The 20,521-nt window shown below is 41.4% G+C and overlaps 1 protein-coding gene across 5 annotated transcripts in view; it reads left to right on the forward strand.

The window, feature by feature from the left end:
• Window positions 1–20,521, forward strand: part of pag1 (phosphoprotein membrane anchor with glycosphingolipid microdomains 1) — a 159,165-nt gene that overhangs the window by 90,604 nt on the left and 48,040 nt on the right. For 4 of the 5 annotated variants that reach the window (XM_048529727.2, XM_048529728.2, XM_048529726.2 and 1 more), the window contains one exon: window positions 17,103–17,315. In XM_048529727.2, the coding sequence (XP_048385684.1) occupies window positions 17,167–17,315 (149 nt within the window). In that variant the 5' untranslated portion in view covers window positions 17,103–17,166. Of the gene's footprint in view, window positions 1–8,929; window positions 9,194–17,102; window positions 17,316–20,521 lie in introns of those variants that run through there. The other variant, XM_048529730.2, reaches the window with a different exon arrangement.

A 20,521-nucleotide genomic window follows, 5' to 3' on the forward strand; every position in this document is an offset into this window, starting at 1 on the left:
CCATAATTGGCTTCATTATCGGGGTAAAGAATAAATGCTGGCCTTAGAATTGTCTTGTAGTGCAGTGATAGTGTCTCTAACTGTGGTCCTGAAGGTCTGGGCTCAAGTCCCACCTGCTCCAACGGTCTTCGTAACACACCTGATTGAGTTGATTCAAAATATCTAAATGAATGATACTGTGAATTCACGTTTATTTTTGAAAAAAAACTTCCATCCTCATTCATTATTGGAGGAGCGATGGAAGACTGAAGATTTGTTAACTTTTTTATAACAGAGGAGATTGGGATAAACCCGTAAATTATAGGCACTTAACCTTGCATTAGTTATTGGAAACCATAATCAAGGACAAAATAAACTTCTGTTTGGGAAAGACATGGGTTAGTCAAGTCAAAACCAACTTGAAAACAATGATTTGAGATGGGGGGAGAATGACAGTGGAAACAGCAGCATTGCTACGAAGATGACAGGCGATAGCAGGTGGTGAAGGTATTCCAACTTTAGAAGAAGGGTCACTGGACTTAAAACTTCGCAGATATTGTCAGACCTGCTGAGTTTTTCCTGCAATTTCTGTTTTTGATGTAAAGTCTTGCTCAGCCTTCATTTGTTATTGTTTAAAGTGCACTGCTTATCAAAAATGATGCTTATGACTGCTACTTATACTGTAACGTTACAGTACACAAGGACAGTCTTAATAAAGATGTATTTTGCAGCCACTGCCATTTGTATCATTGAAGTCATCAAACTAATTCTGAGCTAAGGTATGTTAAAAAGGTAGGTGTGTTAGTGCTCACTTGAAATGTATGTTATGTTTTGTTGCTGATTAATGAATAGGAAGGTTAGTAATTTTCGTTGCAAATCACATGTGTAAACATTGCACTAGACCAAGCTTTTTTTATTCATTCACAGAATGTGGGTGTCACTGGCTAGGCCACATTTATTGCCCATCCCTAATTGCCCAGAGGGCATTTAAGAGTCAACCATATTGCTGTGGGTCTGGGGTCACATATAGACCAAACCAGGTAAGGACGGCAGATTTGCTTCCCTAAAGAGCATGAGTGAACCAGATGGGTTTATCCAGCAATTGACAATGGATTCATGGTCACCATCAGTCTCATTCTTCCAGATTTTTAAAAATTGAATTCAAATTCCACCATGTGCCACAGTGGGAATAGAACCTGGGTCTCCAAAACCGTACCTGAGTCTCTGGATTACAGTCCAGCGAAGGTACCACTGGGCCATCGCCTCCCATGCATCAGCTTTGTTGTATTGAATGATTTTTTAAAAAATTTTCTGGCAAAGCCAGAACTTGTTGAGCAGTTCTGAATTTTCTTTGAATGGGCAATGGTCATTGAGTAGTGACAATAAAGTACTCATAACTCTAGGAGAATCTCTACACTGCACACACAATTATGTTGGCTTGATGGAAAACCAGTCTGACAGACTTATGACAAGCAGGAAGAATCCACAAACTGCATTGACTGATTGATCTGTTTTTCTGGCAGTGATGATGTGGAGGTGCCAGTGTTGGAGTGGACCAAGTTGAGAGGGCAGGTTATAATCCAACAGGTTTATTTGAAATCACAAGCTTTCGGAGAACTGCTTCTTCATCAGGTGTTTACAGATGAAAGTCTCTGATTATGTCTGGAATGAAAAAATGTTAAATGAGGCATTAACACTGTATGCCACGTGGTTTTTTCTTTCTGTAGTGTGTATCTGTGACAGCTAACCTTTTGATTTTGAAAGACCTTTTATTTTCAGACTGCAACAGATAATAACGTTGGTAAATTACAAGATAACAAAGTGTGAAGCTGGATGAACACAGCAGGCCAAGCAGCATCTCAGGAGCACAAAAACTGACGTTTTCGGCCTAGACCCTTCATCAGAGGCTCTAGGGTCTTGGCCCGAAACGTCAGCTTTTGTGCTCCTGAGATGCTGCTTGGCCTGCTGTGTTCATCCAGCTTCACACTTTGTTATCTTGGATTCTCCAGCATCTGCAGTTCCCATTATCATTGGTACATTACATTCTGATTGTCAATCTGTAGTTCAAGGCCACAAGAACAACTTTGGCTAATCAATGCCTTAGGGGATTAATTGACCAGCAGGTGAAATTCCACTCAGGAAGTTTGTGTTCGGGAGCGGGACTTTTAAAGGTGTATGCTCATTAAAGAAAATGGAAAAAGAACAGTTGCCATGTGGCATGGGTAGGATAAAGAAGGGAAAATAAACCAACGATTTGAGAACTTGAGGATGCTGTACGTGTCACAATAAATGAACTGGTTTTGACTGTGATAACGGGAACTGCAGATGCTGGAGAATCCAAGATAACAAAGTGTGAAGCTGGATGAACACAGCAGGCCAAGCAGCATCTCAGGAGCACAAAAGGTGACGTTTCGGGCCTAGACCCTTCATCAGAGAGGGGATGGGGTGAGGGTTCTGGAATAAATAGGGAGAGAGGGGGAGGCGGACCGAAGAAGATAGTTAGAGAGGAGAGTATAGGTGGGGAGGTAGGGAGGGGATAGGTCAGTCCAGGTAAGACAGACAGGTCAAGGAGGTGGGAATGAGGTTAGTAGGTTGGAAACGGAGGTGCGGCTTGGGGTGAGAGGAAGGGATGGGTGAGAAGAAGAACAGGTAAGGGAGGCAGAGACAGGCTGGGCTGGTTTTGGGATGCAGCGGGTGGAGTGGATGAGCTGGGCAGGTTGTGTGGTGCAGTCGGGGGAGGGGATGAACTGGGCTGGTTTTGGGATGCGGTGGGGGAAGGGGAGATTTTGAAGCTTGTGAAGTCCACATTGATAACATTGGGCTGCAGGGTTCCCAAGCGAAATATGAGTTGCTGTTCCTGCAGCCTTCGGGTGGCATCATTGTGGCACTGCACGAGGCCCATGATGGACATGTCATCTAAAGAATGGGAGGGGGAGTAGAAATGGTTTGCGACTGGGAGGTGCAGGTGTTTATTGCGAACCGAGAGGAGGTGTTCTGCAAAGCGGTCCCCAAGCCTCCGCTTGGTTTCCCCAATGTAGGTTTTGACTGATCAGTTTTCCACATCATTTTTGTTTAGTGGTCCTAGGATTTTTCCTGTTTCTTCAAATCTTTTTGAGACATCTTTTCCTTTTTTTTAATCTTGCAGAGAATATCAGCTTTCATGTTTAGAGTCTAATGCTTGTCAGCAATGGCACTTGTGACTTCCCTCTTATACTGTTAGTAATTCTTAGCAAGTCCTGAGATTTTTGGCTAATTTGTTGCTGTTTCCACTCGTGGGACAATTTGCTGGGAATGGAGGGGTTGAGATATAAAAATAGACTGGAAAGGCTGGGTTTATTTTCATTGGAGCAGTGGAGGTTGACAGGTGATCTTATTGAGTTTTACAAAATCATGACAGGCAATAAATAAGGTGAATGTAAGGCATCTTTTCCCCAGGATGGGGAATTTCAAAACTAGGAGGCATACTTTTTTAAGGTGAGAGAAGAAAGATTTAAAAAGGACATGAGGTGCAAACTTTTTTTTACACAGAGAGTGATTTATATGTGGAATGAACTGCCAGAGAAAGTGGTGGATGCAAATACAGTTACAACGTTTAAAAGACATTTCAATAAGTGCACGAATGGGAAAGGTTTGGGGGGGATATAGGCCAAGCACAGGCAGGTGGGACTAGTTTAATTGGGAACATGGACTGGTTGGCTGGAGGGTTTCATGTGTTATGACTCTGCCGTTGACATGAAAGTTGGTAGAGTTGTGGATGCGTGGAGGGCTGTTGTAGGTTGCAAAGGGACGTTGACAGGATGCAGAGCTGGGCAAAGAAGTGGCAGTTGGAATTCACCCCAGAAAAGTGTGAAGTGATTCATTTTGGAAGGTAGAATTTGAATGCAGAATACAAAGTTAATAGCAGGATTCATGGCAGTGTGGAGGAACAGAGGGATCTTGGGGTCCACGTCCTTTGATCCCTCAAAGTTGTTACCCAAGTTGATAGAGTTGTAAAGAAGCTGTACGATGCGTTGGCTTTCATTGGCAGCGGAGTTGAGTTTAAGAGCCATGAGGTTATGCTGCAGCTCTATAAAACTCTGGTTAGACCACACTTGGAATATTGTGTTCAGTTATGGTCACCTCATTATAGGAAAGATGTGGAAGCTTTAGAGAAGGTGCAGAGGAGATTTACCAGGAAGCTGCCTGGAATGGAGGGCAGGTCTTATGAGGAAAGGCAATGGCCTCGTGGTATTATCACTGGACTGTTAATCCAGAGACCCAGATAATGTTCTGATGATCCGGGTTTGAATCCCATCACAGTAGGTTGTGGAATTTGATTTCAAGAAATATCTGGAATTAACAATCTAATCATGACCGTGAATTCATTGTCAATTTTCAGAAAAACCCATCTGGTTCACTAATGTCCTTTAGGGAAGGAAACTACCACGCTTACCTGGTCTGGCCTACATGTGACTCCAGATCCACAGCAATGTGGTTGACACTTAACCTGCCCTGTGGGCAATTAGGGAAGGGCAATAAATGTTGCTTAGTCAACAACGCCCTCATTCCTTGAATGAATAAAAACAAAGATTGAGGGAGCTAGGGTCTTTTTTCATTGGAGTGAAGAAGGATGAGAAGTGACATGATAGAGGTGTACAAGATGATGAGAGCCCTAGATAGAGCGGATAGCCTGAGACTTTTTCCCAGGGTGGAACTGACTATTACAAGGGGGCATAATTTTAAGGTGATTGGAGGAAGGTATAGGGGAGATGTCAGAGCTAGGTTCTTTACATAGGGAGTGGTGGGCATATGGAATGTGCTGCTGGCAGTGGGAAGTGGAGTCAGATACTTTAGAGACTTATAAGTGACTCTTGCATAGGCACATGGAGAATGGTAAAATGTTGGATATGCAGGGCAGATTGATTTTATTGGTTTAATCGGTCTGCACAACATCGTGAGCCGAAGGGCCTGTACTGTACTGTTCTCTGTTCCATGTTCTGTGACAAAACAAGTAGTGTGATTCCATGTACAAACACTGGGGGGCAGGAGATCTTCTCGCTAACAGTGTGGAAAGATGTTTGTGTGTACAGTTTAATAGACTATTAAAATCTGTTGTTTTTGGCCAATTTAAAGTACTTGTCCAGTAGGTAAAGCACAGCTAGAGTATGTTCAAATTTTACTGACAGTTTTAAAGGTCATAAATAAGCTTTCACTGAATCTTTAAATCTCCTTACAAAATATTCTAGGTTTATGAAAAACATAAGTACCTCATATGCAAATAATGATGTAATGTATTTTGAGTTTCTTTCACATAGAATGTGCATTAACTGTCATGAAACATGCTGCCGTTGCCAACTCAAGTACACTATGTCGAGAGTTTGAAAATGGAAACACGTTGCAAAAGTGCAGCGACAGAGGTGTGAATTTTTTTTTGAAAAGCACCTCTTACAACCACAGGAAGCCCTAGCCACTTAAAAACCATAACAATGCAACCAGTGGAGTATTTTTAAAGTATAGACACTGTTGCAGTGTAGAAAATATGATTGCAAGTTTGCACACAGCAAGCTCCAGGAAACAGCAGGATAATGATTTGATTTTTTTAGTGATAATGGTTAGGCATAATTCCCCTGTGCAATGAAATCACCTGTAAAGGCAGATGTGACCTCATTTTGCCATCTCATCACCTCTAAAAATGCATCCTGTCTCAGCAGCTCAACTGAAGTGTTGAATCTGTTAAATGTTAGATTTAACATCACACAGATGAATCCTGCGTTACATGTTATTGTCTTTAAAATGAACATGACAATAGCTGCTGGCAGTCAGCAGTAACACACATTCAGAAATGCAGCATGTTAATGGGGGCAGTGACGTATCTAGTCAACAGCATTAAGTGGAACTTAATGATTTTCTTCTGAATAATGCTCCAGGAGGGGTAATCAAAACTCAAAATTTGAATGATTGGAAGCCTGATGTGGAACAAAATGGAGGCTTCCTACGAGGAAAAGAGAACCTTAATCCAAAAAATTCTCTTGATTGGATCACACCCCAAGAGTGATTTGAATACAGCATCACAAACATTTTTGTCATAGATTTGAAGCTCTGATGGTTTCCAGGCTTTCTGGTTGCAGCCAAAACCTGACTAACGTTGAAGAATGCTAATCAAGGCTATTTGTAAACAAACTAAAGGAATGAAATCCTGAATTCAGAGATTTAGACTGATAAACTTATATTGTGTTCTATTTATAACTGCATTTCACAAATCGCTGTATGTGTGAATAGAAGGGCCTCTGTGTTATTAGAACCAGTTTTGTTCTGTTATATTCCACAGATCCTAAACTACTTCCGAGCAACTGACCATCTCCTACACTTTTGAAAAGGAACAAGCTTTCGATGCACTCCCAAATTTCTCACTCCCAGTTCAGGCTTCTAACAATCACATCGCTGCTGCCACTGTTGAGTCGCTCAGCTGCTGCCTGTCTGCGGTCTTTCATTCTGTAGTGCTTCCTATAAAAATGATAAAGTTACAGCTTTCATAGTCTGTACAATAGAGTCGGTTAGTGTAGCGGCTCTCTATCTCCTTCTTTCCAAGTTTAATCACCATTTTCAATCATAATCTGCCTATCCCATGTCTTGGGCCTATAGAATCCCTACAGTGCTGAAAAAGGCCATTTGGCCCATCAAGTCTGCATCAGCCCTCCAAAAAGTATCCCATTCCATCTAAATAACACTACATTTTCTGCAGCTAACCTCCTGGCCTGAACACTAGGGGCAATTTAGCAAGGCCAGTCCGCCTAACCAGCACATCTTTGGACTGTGAGAGAAAACCAGAGCACCCAGAGGAAACCCATGCAAATGCAGAGACAACATGCAAGCTCTACACAGACAGTCACCTGAGGGTGGAATCAAACCTGGGACCCTGCTGCAGTGAGGCAGCAGTGCTAAGCACTGAGCCACTGTACCACCATATAATCCCATCTGCTGTCAAAAATAATTTCTTCTGTAAGGTTTATTAGTTCTCAGTTTTATGTTAGTTAAACTCTGATCACTCAATTACCTTTGACACTTTTTGCTCAGCCAACAACCTTTTTAGATTTTAAACAAGAGGCACAGGGTGATGGTATTTTGTAATTGGAAACCTGTAAGCAGCAGAACCACAGGGCCCAGTGCTGGGACCCTTGTTGTTTGCTATATACATTAATGACTTGGATGTGAGTGTAGAAAGTATAATTAGTAAGTTTGCAACAACATGAAAATTGGGGATATTGTTGATAGTGAAGAGGATGGTCTCAGGCTACAGTCTGATCTCGATCAGCTGGTAAATTGGGCAGAGCAATGGCAGATGGAAGTTAATCCCAATAAGTGTGAAATAATGCATTTTGGGAGGTCAAAGGGAAGGATTTCCTTTGGGAAGGAGATGCAGAATGAATGGCAGGTCATTAGGGATTACTGAGCAACAGAGGGACCTTGGTGTACAAGTGCATACATCCTTGAAGGTGGCTGAACAGGTAGGTAGACAGGGTGGTAAAGAAGGCATAGAGGATGGTTACCCTCATTAGTTGGGACATAGAATGTAGGAGGAGCGAAGAATTCCTGTTATAACTTTATCAAGCATTGGTTAGGTCACAGATGGAACTCTGTGTGCAGTTCTGGTCTGGTCACTACGCTATTGGAAAGACATGATTTCACTGGAGACAGGCCAGAGGAGATTCATAAGGCTGTTGCCTGGGATGTAAAGTCTCAGTTATGAGGAGAGACTGTGTTTGTTTTCCCTGGAGGAGAGGAGGCTGAGGGGGAAATCTGTTGACGTATACAAAATTATGAGAGACATAGAGTAAATTGTGAGAATCTCTTCTTCAAAGCAGATTTAGTTAAGATCAGAAGGCCATAAGTTTGAGGTGAGGAGCAAGTGGTTTAGAGGAGATCTTGGGGGAAAAAAATTCACCCAGAAGGTGGTACATATCTGAAACGTGCTGCCAGCGAGAGGTAGAGGCAAGTACTCTCTCAACACTTAAAAAGCATCTGGACAAGCACTTAAAATGTCAGAACATGGTTGGCTATAGACTGAGTGAGGGGTAAATAGGATTAGTGTGGTTTAATGTTTGTTGTTCGCATAGACATGGTGAGCCGAAGGGCCTGCTTCTGTGACTCCAGCTATCTATTTGGAGAGAAACTTCAAGATACTTCAGTGCAAAGGGATTGGGGTTCCTCATGCATGTGTTACAGAAAGCGATTATGCAGGGAGAGCAGGTAATGAGGAGGGTAAAAGGAATTATGGCATTTATTGCTAAAGGAGTGGAGTATAAAAGCAGGGAAGTGTTACTGCAACTGAACAAGGCGTTGGTGGAACTGCAGCTGGTGCACTGTTCAGTTTTGATCCACTTACTTGAGGAAGAATGTAATTGTGTTGCAGGCAGTTCAGAGAAGATTGACTACATTAATTTCAGAGATGAAAGGCACGTCTTATGAGGAGAGATTGAACAGTTTAAATGTCTACTTGCTAGAGTTTAGAGGAATGAGAGGTGATTTACTTGAGGTATATGAGATGCTGAAGAGAATTGGCAAAGTGGACAGAGAGTGGCTGTTTCTCCTTGTGCCTCCTTTAATTAGAATTGCTTTAAAGGGTTATGGGACGGGACAGAAAAGTGAAGTTGAGGCTCAGTTGAGATTAACCATGACTGTGCCAAATGGCAGAGCAGCCTTGAGAGGTTGAATGGCCAGTTATTGCTCCTGGTTCTTCTGTTCTTGTCTGAATCTGAAGTCACCCTGTCAACACCAGAAAACTAGCTCTTTTGTGGATCTGTAAAGAAGATTTATGAGATATTTGTTTTTATTAAAACCACAGGAGCGGAAGCAGGCCATTGGGCTCATCAAGTGTTCTCCCACATTCAATGAGATCATGACTGATCTAATAAACCCCAACTCAATTTTCCAGCCTTATCCCCACTATCCTTGATTCCTTTACAGATGAAGAATTGGTTTTTCTCCACCTCACTGACCCCATAGACCTCATGATCCAACCATGACGGCCCTCTATGGTAAAGAATTCTATGAATTCAGTACCTTCCGAGAAAAAAAAATCCTACTTCCCTCTGACTTAAATGAGGAGCTCCATACTCTGTGATTATGCTTCTGGTCCAATACACTTCCATAAGCAGGAAGCAACCTTTCCTCGTCTATCCTGTGAAGGCCCCGAGAATCTTCTATGTTTCAATAAGGCCTCATCTCACTTCTCTGGGTAAGCTGCTGCATGTTGCTATCTTTGTTTTCTATTTGTAAATGGCAGTGCCACAATGCAACCTGAAACCATGGTCCAATCTACTGGAACTGTTCAACTTGCTAAAATGAAGTGAACTCTGTAATATTGCTTTAAGTGTTAGTGATGTCCGCACATTGTTTGAAAAGCTTTTGTTGCACATGGAATCTGTAAGAAATATGTGATATAAAACATGATATAATGTACATTGACTTTTAACATTAATTTGAAGTACCCTACAGAAGGATGATTTATTGTTGAGTAATCACACAAATCAAGTGACAGATTCATTCATTTTGGACAGTAATTCCTTTGTTCCATTAAATTGAGCGAATTACTAGTTTGAGCAAGTCACAATAGTGTGTGCAACTTATTCAAAGTAACTGATTAATTAATAAAAATCTTTTGCTGTAGCTTAACCAATTTGTACTTGTTGGCGTAAAATTAAATGCTACAGTGCTGGGATGTTACGGTCACTTTGGAAGGATGAATTAAAATCAATCAATGACCTTTTGTCATCCTTAATTGCCATGCGGATCTAATAATGCAATCAGTTTAGGCGTTTTTGTTGTCAACAACTCAGTTTTAAGTAGGTCAGTGGTATGCAGATTGCTGCCTCCTAATACTCATCTGTTGTATGTATGGCTGCTGAAATTCCATACAAGATTTATTGTGGTGCACTTATTTTTTTTTGAGTGTATTTAAAACACAGTTGGTGAATGAATATGACTGGTGTACTTAATTGTTTACACATTATCTGGTGTATGATTTGGCAATCCCTCAGTACTGCACAACAAGAATACACATTCAAGCAGAATGAACTCTCAGCAATCTAAGTGGTGCTGGTCATTCGAAAACTGCATTGAATCACAACAGCCCCCAACTTTGGAGCCAAAAGGAGGCGTGAATGTGTTTGAGAGATAGTGGGAACTTTTTTTCTGATGAAGGGTCTAGGCCCGAAACGTCAGCTTTTGTGCTCCTAAGATGCTGCTTGGCCTGCTGTGTTCACCCAGCTCCACACTTCGTTATCACGAATGTGTTTGCTGCCTATAGAGTCATACAGCGCAGAAACCGACCTATCGGACCTATCTATGCTAACCAAGTTTCCCAAAATAAATTAGCTTCTTCCCTTTTTACCCCTCTCCCTGACTTGTTCTGTTGCAGCACTTGCTCGGGTTTCATACCATTTTATGAACTGCAAGCCTGGGTTCTTGAAACACTTAACATATCAAAAAGAAAGCAAAATATTGTGCATGCAGGAAATCTGAAAATGAAACAGAATGCTGGACACACTCAGCAGGTTTGACAGTATCTTTGGAGAGGGAATAGAAAATTATAGAAAATAGAAAAGTGGGCCATTGAGCCCTTTAAGCCTGCACCACCACGCAGTGTGATCATGGCTGGTCATGCAATTTCAGTAAAGCATTCCTACCCTCTCCCCATACCCCTTGATCCCTTTAGCTTCAAGGGCCACGTCCAGCTCTCCCTTGACTATATCTAATGAACTTGCCCCAACAGCTTTCTGTGGGAGAGAATTCCTTATGTTCGCAACTCTCTGAGTGAAGAAATCCTTCCTCATCAGAGCCCTGAGTGGCTTACCCCTTATTCTTAGACTGTGACCCCTAATTCTGGGCTTCCCCAACATTGGGAACATTATTCCTGCAATTAGGAGGAATCGGAGTTAACGTTTCAAGTGCAGTTTTATTCTTCTTCAGAATTGAAACATGCTGGAAAATATTTCTTTTACTTTTGACAGAGGTGGAGGCTTAGGGTGAGCGACAAAGGTTGCAAATGATGGAGAAAGAGAAAAAGTGATGTAAAGTGATTATAATTGCAAGTGTGAAAGGGAGAGAATGACTCCATGCTACCAAGAGCAATGCAGAGAAGATCCAAAACCTACAAGGGTTGATGATGGAGTGAATGGAAGAAAAATGGAGAATAGACATAGCACAATCAGGTTGTGAAATTCAATATTGAGACCCGTGAGCCGAAATTGATGTGTTACTCTTCAAACATGCATTATGCTTAATTGGTACATTGCAGCAGGTTCAGGAAGGAAATGCTCCCACGAGAGCAAGATAGTTTATTGAAATTGCAAGCTACTCGGGGTGGGAAAGTGAGGGGTGGGGTGGGGGGGGAAACAGGGAGTAAGGATCATTTCTACAGACACAGTGGTGGTGTTCCTCAAAGCTGCCACTTAGTCTGCATTTGGCCTTGCCAATGCTTAAGAGATCATCAGGTCTGGCTGCGTCTGTGGAAAGAAATCAGAATTAACATTTCTGGCTGAGTGACTCTTCGTCAGAACCAGCCCTGCTGAGCTTTCCCAGCAATTTCTGTTTTTGTTTCTGATTTACAGCATCCGCAGCTTTTTCAGTTTTTGAAAAGAGATCATGGAGCAACAATCACAATAGAGCAAACTGAAAGAAGTACAAGTGAAATGCTGCTTCACCTGGAAGGTGTGTTTGAGGCTTTGGGGGAAGCAAATGGGCAAGTGCAACTCTTCAACTGCACTTCTGCAAATGCATGGAAGGGTGCCAAGGAGGATTGAGGAAGAGCTCGGAGTGATGGAAAAATAGACCAGGGTGTCACAGAGGGAACAGTCCCTGTGGAATACAGACAGTGGAGGGGAATGGAAGATGTGTTTGGTGGTGGCAGCCTGCTGGAAGTAGTGGAAATGGCAGACGATGATCCCTTGTAATACAACAGAAACCCTATTGTGGTTCTGGGAGGAAGTGGGTGCTGAAGGCAGATGTGTGGCTGATGGGTTGGACATGCCTGAAGGGCCTGTCAAATACTATAGGGAGGGAGTGGGTGGGTGGGATGTGGAAAAAGGAAGTCATGCCAGAGGCAGCCCACTGGAATTTGGCATTTCAGTACAAATGTGAATTCAGAAATTGGAATAAATTTAGGGAGATATAAAATAACCCTACAACTTTCAACTGCAAAATTATTTGAATTTTAATCTTCACTTTTTATTTTGGTAATCAAACTCATCAATCGCTGCTCGCAATGAGAATATGTTATTGCAGTAGGAAAGGGCAATGAATAGAAACTCTTTCATCATGTGCCAAGGAAGAAAGTTTAGAACTTCTGCTTGTTCCTATCTCATTGTCAGAACATGTTGTTCAAATTCACTGTTTTACAAAGTCTGCAATGATGTGAACCCGTTAAAAACAGTCACCAGAAGAGTTATTTGGGAATTTAAATGTAGTAGGTAGTTTTGATTCTTTTGCAAAACATTCAGCCTTTGCTTTCCTCGTTAGAAGCACATTCCTTTTAAACTTGATTTACGAAAAAGAACCAAGGAGAAAACAAGCTGGCATTCGGTTATTTTCACTTTTCAGAAGAGATTTATTTGCATAACTAACATAAAGGGAATTAATTCCAAATCTGCCATAAATAATCCTACACAATAGCTTCGAGCTGAAACTGCTTGTATTTGGAAGAATCTGTTGTTTATGACTCCTCATGCAAAACGTAATATGATCTGCATAATATGACAGATCAGTGCACCACTAATTCAGTGGCATTTATCCTGTGCCAGATGCAGTGTATAATGGACCACTAAAAGTTAAAGGAGATGTGACATTCTTTAATAATGAAGCAGAGTGTTCAATGCAGAAAACATTTCCTTTAAGAAAAAAATGGTTAAACAACGCTCACGCATTGCATCACAAATTAATCCCTGAAACATTGATAAAACAACATCTCCAAAGACATTGAACATGCATTTCTGCTGAAGTAATCATTGATTCCCTTTCTTGTAAGAACATAGGAACCGGGAGCAGGAGTAGGCCATTCAGCCCCTCGAGCCTGCACCACCATTTGATACGATCTTGGCTGATCTCATCTTGGCCTCAACTCCATGTTCCTGCTTGCTCTCCATAAACCTTCAAATCATTACTAATTTAAAAACTCCTCTGTCTCTTCCATAAAATTACTCCATGTCCCAGCACGCATCACAGTCTGAGGTAGTGAATTCCACAGATTCACAACTCTTCGAAAGAAGTAATTTCTCCTCAACCCTGTTTTAAATCAGCAACCCCTTTTTTTTTTAAAAGCTATGACCCCTTGTTCTAGACTCCCCCACATGAGGGCACATCCTTTCTATGTCTACGTTATCAATTCACTTTAGCATCATATATACATGTATTACGTCTCCACTCATTATACCAAATATCAGAGAGCTAGGGCTTAACAGCTCAAGTTCTCTTCATAAAACAATGCTATCCTCCTTACTGGCCAATAATGTTTGTATCATCCGTGAATTTACTGAACAGCTCTCATGCATTCATTCTAAATCATTTACATATACTGCAAAGAGTAAGGGTCCCAACACTAACCGTATGGAACCCCAGTGTACATGGGCTTCCAGTCACAAAATACCCCTGAACCATGACCACCTGCTTAGTGCCAGTCAGACAATTTTGGTTGCAATTCGCCAAATTTCTTTGGATCCCATGGCCTCTTACCTTTGCTACAAGTCTTCTGTGCGAGACATTATCAAAGGCCTTGCTGAAGTCTAAGTACACTATGTCAAATGTATTGCCATCATCTACACACCAGGCCACCTCTTCAAAGAAGATAATCAAATTGGTCAGACATGACCTCCTTTTAATAAAACGAGCTGACAGTTCTTGATTAATCCCTACCTCTCCAAGTGCAGATTATTTCAGTTCCTCAGAATTATTTCTAATAGTTTCCCCATCACCAAGGTTAGGCTGACAGGCCTGTAGTTTCCTGGTTTATCCCTTGCTCCTTCCTTGGACAGCAGTATCATATCAGCTGTCCTGCAGTACCCTGGCAACTCACCTGCGGACAGAATTTTCCAATGAGATGGCGGCAGAGTAGGGTTCCTGAGCCTGGGATTTGTCCACTCTGTCCACTTTTCTTTTCATTCCTTTTTACTTTTCTTCCTCTCTTTACACTTTTTTTTCTACTTTTTTATTTTACTAATCTCTTGTTGATGAGTCACGGCGACCATATTAGCCACAGCAAGTTGGCCCAGTACTGAATTGGGGGTAACAAAGTGTGAAGCTGGATGAACGCAGCAGGCCAAGCAGCATCTTTGGAGCACAAAAGCTGATGTTTCGGGCCTAGACCCTTCATCAGAAAATCCTATTATCTCTCCCCATTACTGAATTGTCTAGGCCCAGCACAGACTTATGTAGGCTCAGCAGTCCGGACCATTGGCAGTCAGTGAGTGCAGACTCATGGCCGGGGCGTTGGAGGTGAGTGTGCGTTCTTACCGGCTCCTGCATTGACAAGGCGATCGTAATGCCATGTCATGAAGGCTGAGGCAGAGGCCAGTTTTGGGCCCAGTATGAGACCTGATGGCATCAACAGCGGCTGCATTGGCAAGGTGGGTTTGAAGTAAACTTGACAGTTGCGTTTAGGCCAGTGCAGTACCTGGCTGCATGGGTGAAGCCTGCATCGGCAAGGTCCAGCGTGGACTTGGTGGTGAGGGCAATAGTGGAGGTGAGATGTCACTGAAGAGCAATTACTTTTGTTCCTGCAGTGGCAGTGTGGCAAAGGGGACTGAAGCCTGGCCATGAGGCCCAGTGTGGAGCACTTAACAAGAAGGGCTGTAAAGTTGGACACTATTTATTTATTCTTCTCCCTTTATATTCTATCTTTTAGTTTATTTTTCTGTGCTTTAAGATGGCACCGGAGAGTGGTGACACATTACATTGTATTCTCGTACAGAATACACATGACAATAGATAAATCAAATGATTGCTAGCACCCTTGTTTCCTCCCTTGTCTCTCAACAGCATGGGATACATTTCATCCAGCCCTGCATACTAGTTTGCTGTGATTCATGTGTGAGGATTCCCAGATCTCTCTGCACCATGCTTAATTCTCTTAATTCAGATAATATGTCACCTTTCTATTCCTCCTGCTTAAATGGAGAACCTCACAGTTATCCAAGTTAAACTTTGTAAAATCATCGAATTCTTACAGTGCAGAAAGAGGCCATTCAGCCCATTGATGAGTCTGCACTGTTCGTCTGAGGAGCATCCCACACAGACCCACCCCTCCACAAAACCCCGCCCAACCCGACATGGGGTTCTTACCACCAAACCTGTGCATTCCTGGACACTATGCGGCAATTTAGCACGGTCAGTCTGCCTAATCTCTAGACCTTTGGATTGTGGGAGGAAACCGGAAATCCATGCAGACACGGGGAGAACGTACAGCACCAGGGACCTGTGTTCAGCTTCAACCTTGGGCGACCATGCGTCTGGAATTTGCACATTCTCCCTGTGTCCATGAGGGTTTCGTATAGAGCTCGTAATCCATTATATGATATTTGTAATAAATGTTTCACTTGTTCTTTCTCACTGTTTGACTCTTACGAAAATGTGTTATTTGACACATTAATTTAGGATATTGTTGACTGAACATGTATCTGTAATATGGATATTTTTGGAAAGAACACTTCGCGAAACAAAGGAAACTGACTGCGGCAGGGAAAAATTGTTGCACTTGTGAAGAACATAGGTTACTAAAGTGGCGCGACTGAGTCTCTAGTGCTTTCAGAGAGCGGTCACTTTAGACTTTATAGAGTCATACAGCATGGAAACAGACTCTTCAGTCCAACCCATCCACACCAACCAGACATCTGACCTACTCCTATTTGTCAGCATTTAGCCCATGTCTCTCTAAACTCTTCCTATTCATATATCCATCCTGATGCCTTTTAAATGTTGTAATTGTACCAGCCTCCGCCCTGCTCAATTCACAGATGCACCACTCTCTGCATGTACAAGTTGCCCTCAGGTTGTTTTTAAATCTTTCCCCTTTCACCATAAACAGTAGTTATTATGTGAGAGTTCCTTCAAGCATGAAGTGATCCAATGGAGATTAGGTTGTGCATCTTTCTAGTCCAACTGGAAGAGCCTGATTGAGTGGGTGATATGAAGTTAATTGCATTTCTGCAACTATTTACAGGTTACATAAATGTAACCAACATTGTTATAGACACGGTTCAAAGAATATGAGCCCTAGGCCTGACCCCTACAAGTTCTTTCTTTATTCTGACAAATTTCTTGTGACATCACCACAGTGTGTAAGGCTTTCGGCACTCATTCAAGAATTAACTCTTTCAGACACTTGTAGATGCACGGTAATCAGGAGCAAGAACCCTGACTGATGCATTCCCGTTCTAACACCAGGAATCCAGGCTGATAGAAACTACTTGACCCAGTTTGAAAGTGTAATAAAACTTTTGGATTTCAACACAGGCAATCAGAGACATGACTTGCCTGGAGCTATAGCCTTTTCCCTTGGTCTTTCTTTAAAATACCCTCTCATGAAAGCAAAACTCAGTGGAAAGTCTCGTCATGCTAAATGGACAACTGGAAAAGCAACTTCAGTCAGTCATAACTGATCCAGGAAGGCACTCTAGAGCTTGTGTGCAAAATTACGTTGGCTGCAGACAAACAGTCGGACAATCTGTGAATTATCCTTTTTCCTGAAAGTAACTGTTAGTTAGCTAAAGTTTCCTTTGAGATTCTGAGTGTGTGTATATTGTTTCAAGAAGAGTCATTGTAAATATTTGCATAATTTAAATATTCTGTTCATAGTCTTTGCTACAGGATGGTTTGGTTGTTTGGTTAAATTCATCAGGTTTGTTATTAGCTGACTTGTTTCTGATACTGAGCTTTACATGGTGTGCTTGGGAATGTCACTGTCAAAATTCACACTTTGTTGTGAGTGTGAAGGAGTGATTCCAGGAAAGTAATTAGTCCACCCCTCTTAATTGTGTTGCAACAATTTAAGCACTGAAGATTCTTCAGTATGTATCTAAGCGGAGGTTACTCTTGTATTAGGGTCCTGTCAATAATGCATTTAATCAGGAATATTTTGTGTTCTTTATGTGTTACAGGTACAACAGAACTATTTCTGCGTCAAGTGTTTATGGACAGTAGAATTTTGTCTCCTTTTCCCTAATGGCTCCAAATTCTGTCGATCTTGTCGGATTTATGCCAGGGGTATTTGACAGTGGACAACACCAAGTCATCCTCTGGATTCTGCTTGCTGTTGTCTGTGCCTTTTTGCTCCTGACCATTCTTATTTTCCTATGCAATAGCTGTTACAGGTAGGAATGACATTTCACATGGGAAATGGGTTGCAATATTGCATGATGTTATATTACAAAGCGTTGACATTGAATGTCAAACAACTATATTTCAAGTGATCCCATACCGTTGTAGCCCACCAGTAACTGACATGAAATTCTTCTGTTCAAATGTGATTTTTCTGTTTTCCAATGTAATTGATGTGTGCGGCTCTCAGGGTATCTCCAGCAGTCTCTAATCTGATGAGTCTTCACAGAGCAGAAGGAGATTTTTTTTAATAGAGGGGAACACGACAGCAATATGATGAGGCAGCATGAGTTTCAAGATCAATAAACAAAGTGGGTTTATGAAACATGGTAGTTTAGCAATGGGTCAAAACCAAGATGAACTTATCTTCAAATGAAATACGTGGATAACTCTTCATGGGATTTCAAGGTTAATCATGCTGAAATTTTGAAGTTCAGTTATCTTTTTGTTCCTTCAGAATTTTTTGAACTATCTTTGGATTTGTCTCAATCTGGGTTTCTGCCACTCTGAAGTTTCAAAGCATTTCTAAGTCGGATGGTATAATGCATCATTCTTGGCGTCTTCCCCTATTAAACACCCATCACAGAATTTAGTGAATTGAGGTGGTAGGCAATAATTCTGCCTGTTACTCCCCTTGTATCTAGATCAGGCACCAAAGGGAAATAGTGCTTTTGGAGCAGTACTGCATCTTCAATCCGCAAGAAGGGGACAGCAAAACTGTCAAATTGCAGTATAGCCTGATCATCAATTAGTTACTAAATAAAATTTTGCCATATGCCCATGTTTCTTTAGTCAAGTTATACATTGAGCTCTTTTTCCAAGGAAATGTTTTGCTATTGAATTACATTCCTCTGTTGCAGTATAGAGTAGCTTTTCTAGGAGCTGATAAGCATCTATACAATTGCAGTGGGGATAATGTTTTCATAATGTGCTTCACTAATTGGGCTTTAAAACTTAAAGAAATAGTGCTAGGTCTTCATTTATCTGTTTTGATGATGGAAAGGAAACCAAAATATTTTGGTTTTTAATAATTTCCTAAGAATATTCATTACGGAATGAACATGATCTTAATGTCATTTTATAATAAGTTACAGGCAGTTTGCTAAATTAAGGGCAATAATTATAACACTCAACCAGAAAGTGCTGTCTTCTAGTAATTCCAGTGAAATTGATTGGCATTACATGGAACCTGACCTGAACATTAATTGAAAAACTATGGATGTAGTATAACTACATGGATTAACTCTGAGCAAGTTATTCAGTTACACAGCAGGGTGTACTACCTGATGCATCAATGTTTATATTCCCCCTCAACCTAAAAATATTGACCTGCAAATCATGATATTGAAGAATCCAACAGACATTTATTACAGCTGTTACCTACAAATATTAGCAGATGATTCACCTATATTTATTCATGTGTTTGTAATGACCCTCCAATTGACTCCTCAGCTTTGCAATACCTTGCAGCTATTTGAGTGAAAATAGAATGATTCTGATTGTGGATATGTTCATGACCAGCAGTAATACTGCTGTGTAGCAATCAGGAATACTCTTAGAACAGAATCAGAAAGACAATATCAGCCATTCATGGTTTCTTACCAGTGCCATTCATGTGAGAAGTGGCAACTTAATATTTTCTGTGACATTGACCATATCAAACCCCCTCAAAATATTCGTAAGATAGTCTAGACTCTAACTTTTTCTTATTTTAAGGTAAGTGTTGCATTCCAGATGCAGCTCAATTGGTCAAACTGCTTGGCATTAAGCAAAACGCACCTTATTTTTACTCTACAGTTAAAATAGAACAAAAGAAAGAAGAAATTGGAATAACTTAACAGAATAAAATATTATTTAGCTACTAAAGAGTAAATTTTCCAATATAGTAAAAAAAAATCCCATAAACACACCCTTGGCAGAGACAAATTCAGTAAAATAGATTGTCTCACAGGCAACTCTCCAATCCAGGAGGTAAAACTTCAAGAAAAAACTCGGAGAGGAAGAAATGTACTGCTGCTTCCAAGCACAGCTTCAAGCCCCCAGAAACTGCTACAGAAAAACTAAAACTAAAAGTCCTGGCTGTTAGGGATCTTAACCGCTTCCACTGTTCCTACCTTTTCAAAAAAAAACAATGCCTCACAAGCTGTTTACTTCATTGGATTCAAATAGACAGCTCTGTATCTCTTAAAACATCGCTTCAAAGGAAAGGACAAAATACATCTCTTAAAGCCATGGTATCATCACATCTGTATAGAAACTATGAATTGGCAAAACACTTCATGCACCAAGCTGGATCATGGAGAATATTTCACCTGTTAAAATATTACTTTTACCTCTACACACCATTTATATTTGTGCTGAAAGGAAACTTCTATCAACAGGTATCCAAGTACAACTCAAATTTACGATGGCATCATGAATGAGGGGAGGTAGTTGCCTGGTGGTATTATTGCTGGACTGTTAATTCCGAAACCCAGGTAATGTTTTGGGGATAGTAGGAACTGCAGATGCTGGAGAATCTGAGAAAACAAGGTGTAGAGCTGGATGAACACAGCAGGCCAAGCAGCATCAGAGGAGCAGGAAAGCTGACATTTTGGGCCTGGGCCCTTCTTCAGAAAGACACTTCTTCTGAAGAAGAAGGGTCTAGGCCCGAAACGACAGCCTTCCTGCTCCTCTGATGCTGCCTGGCCTGCTGTGTTCATCCAGCTCTGCACCTTGTTAACTCTAATGTTCTGGGGACCTGGGTTCGAGTCCCACCGCTGCAGATGGTGGTATTTGAATCCGATAAAACTCTGGAATTAAGAGACTAATGATGACCATGAAACCATTGTTGATTGTCAGGAAGATCCTGTCTAGTTCACTAACGTCCTTCTGGGAGGGAAACTGACATCCTTACCTGTGATTTACACGTGACTGCAGAACCACATCAATGTGGTTGATTCTTACCTGCCCTCTAGGAGTTTCGGGATGGACAATGAATGCTGGCCAGCCACTGATGCCTGTATCCAATGAATGAATATAACAGAAAGATCTGATAATCCTGACTCGGAGAGTGATTACAAACTTTGTTACAAGAGACAATGAGGGTGATCTTTGGAGCGATGTTGACAGCTACTTTTCTACTCAGTGGATGTTTCTTTTCTGAACCATAAAGTTTTGTTGGTGATTGGCATAGGATCATTAGAATAGCTAATGCATT

This window comes from Stegostoma tigrinum, chromosome 5 (assembly GCF_030684315.1).
Source record: "Stegostoma tigrinum isolate sSteTig4 chromosome 5, sSteTig4.hap1, whole genome shotgun sequence".
In the NCBI taxonomy this organism is placed as follows: domain Eukaryota; kingdom Metazoa; phylum Chordata; class Chondrichthyes; order Orectolobiformes; family Stegostomatidae; genus Stegostoma; species Stegostoma tigrinum.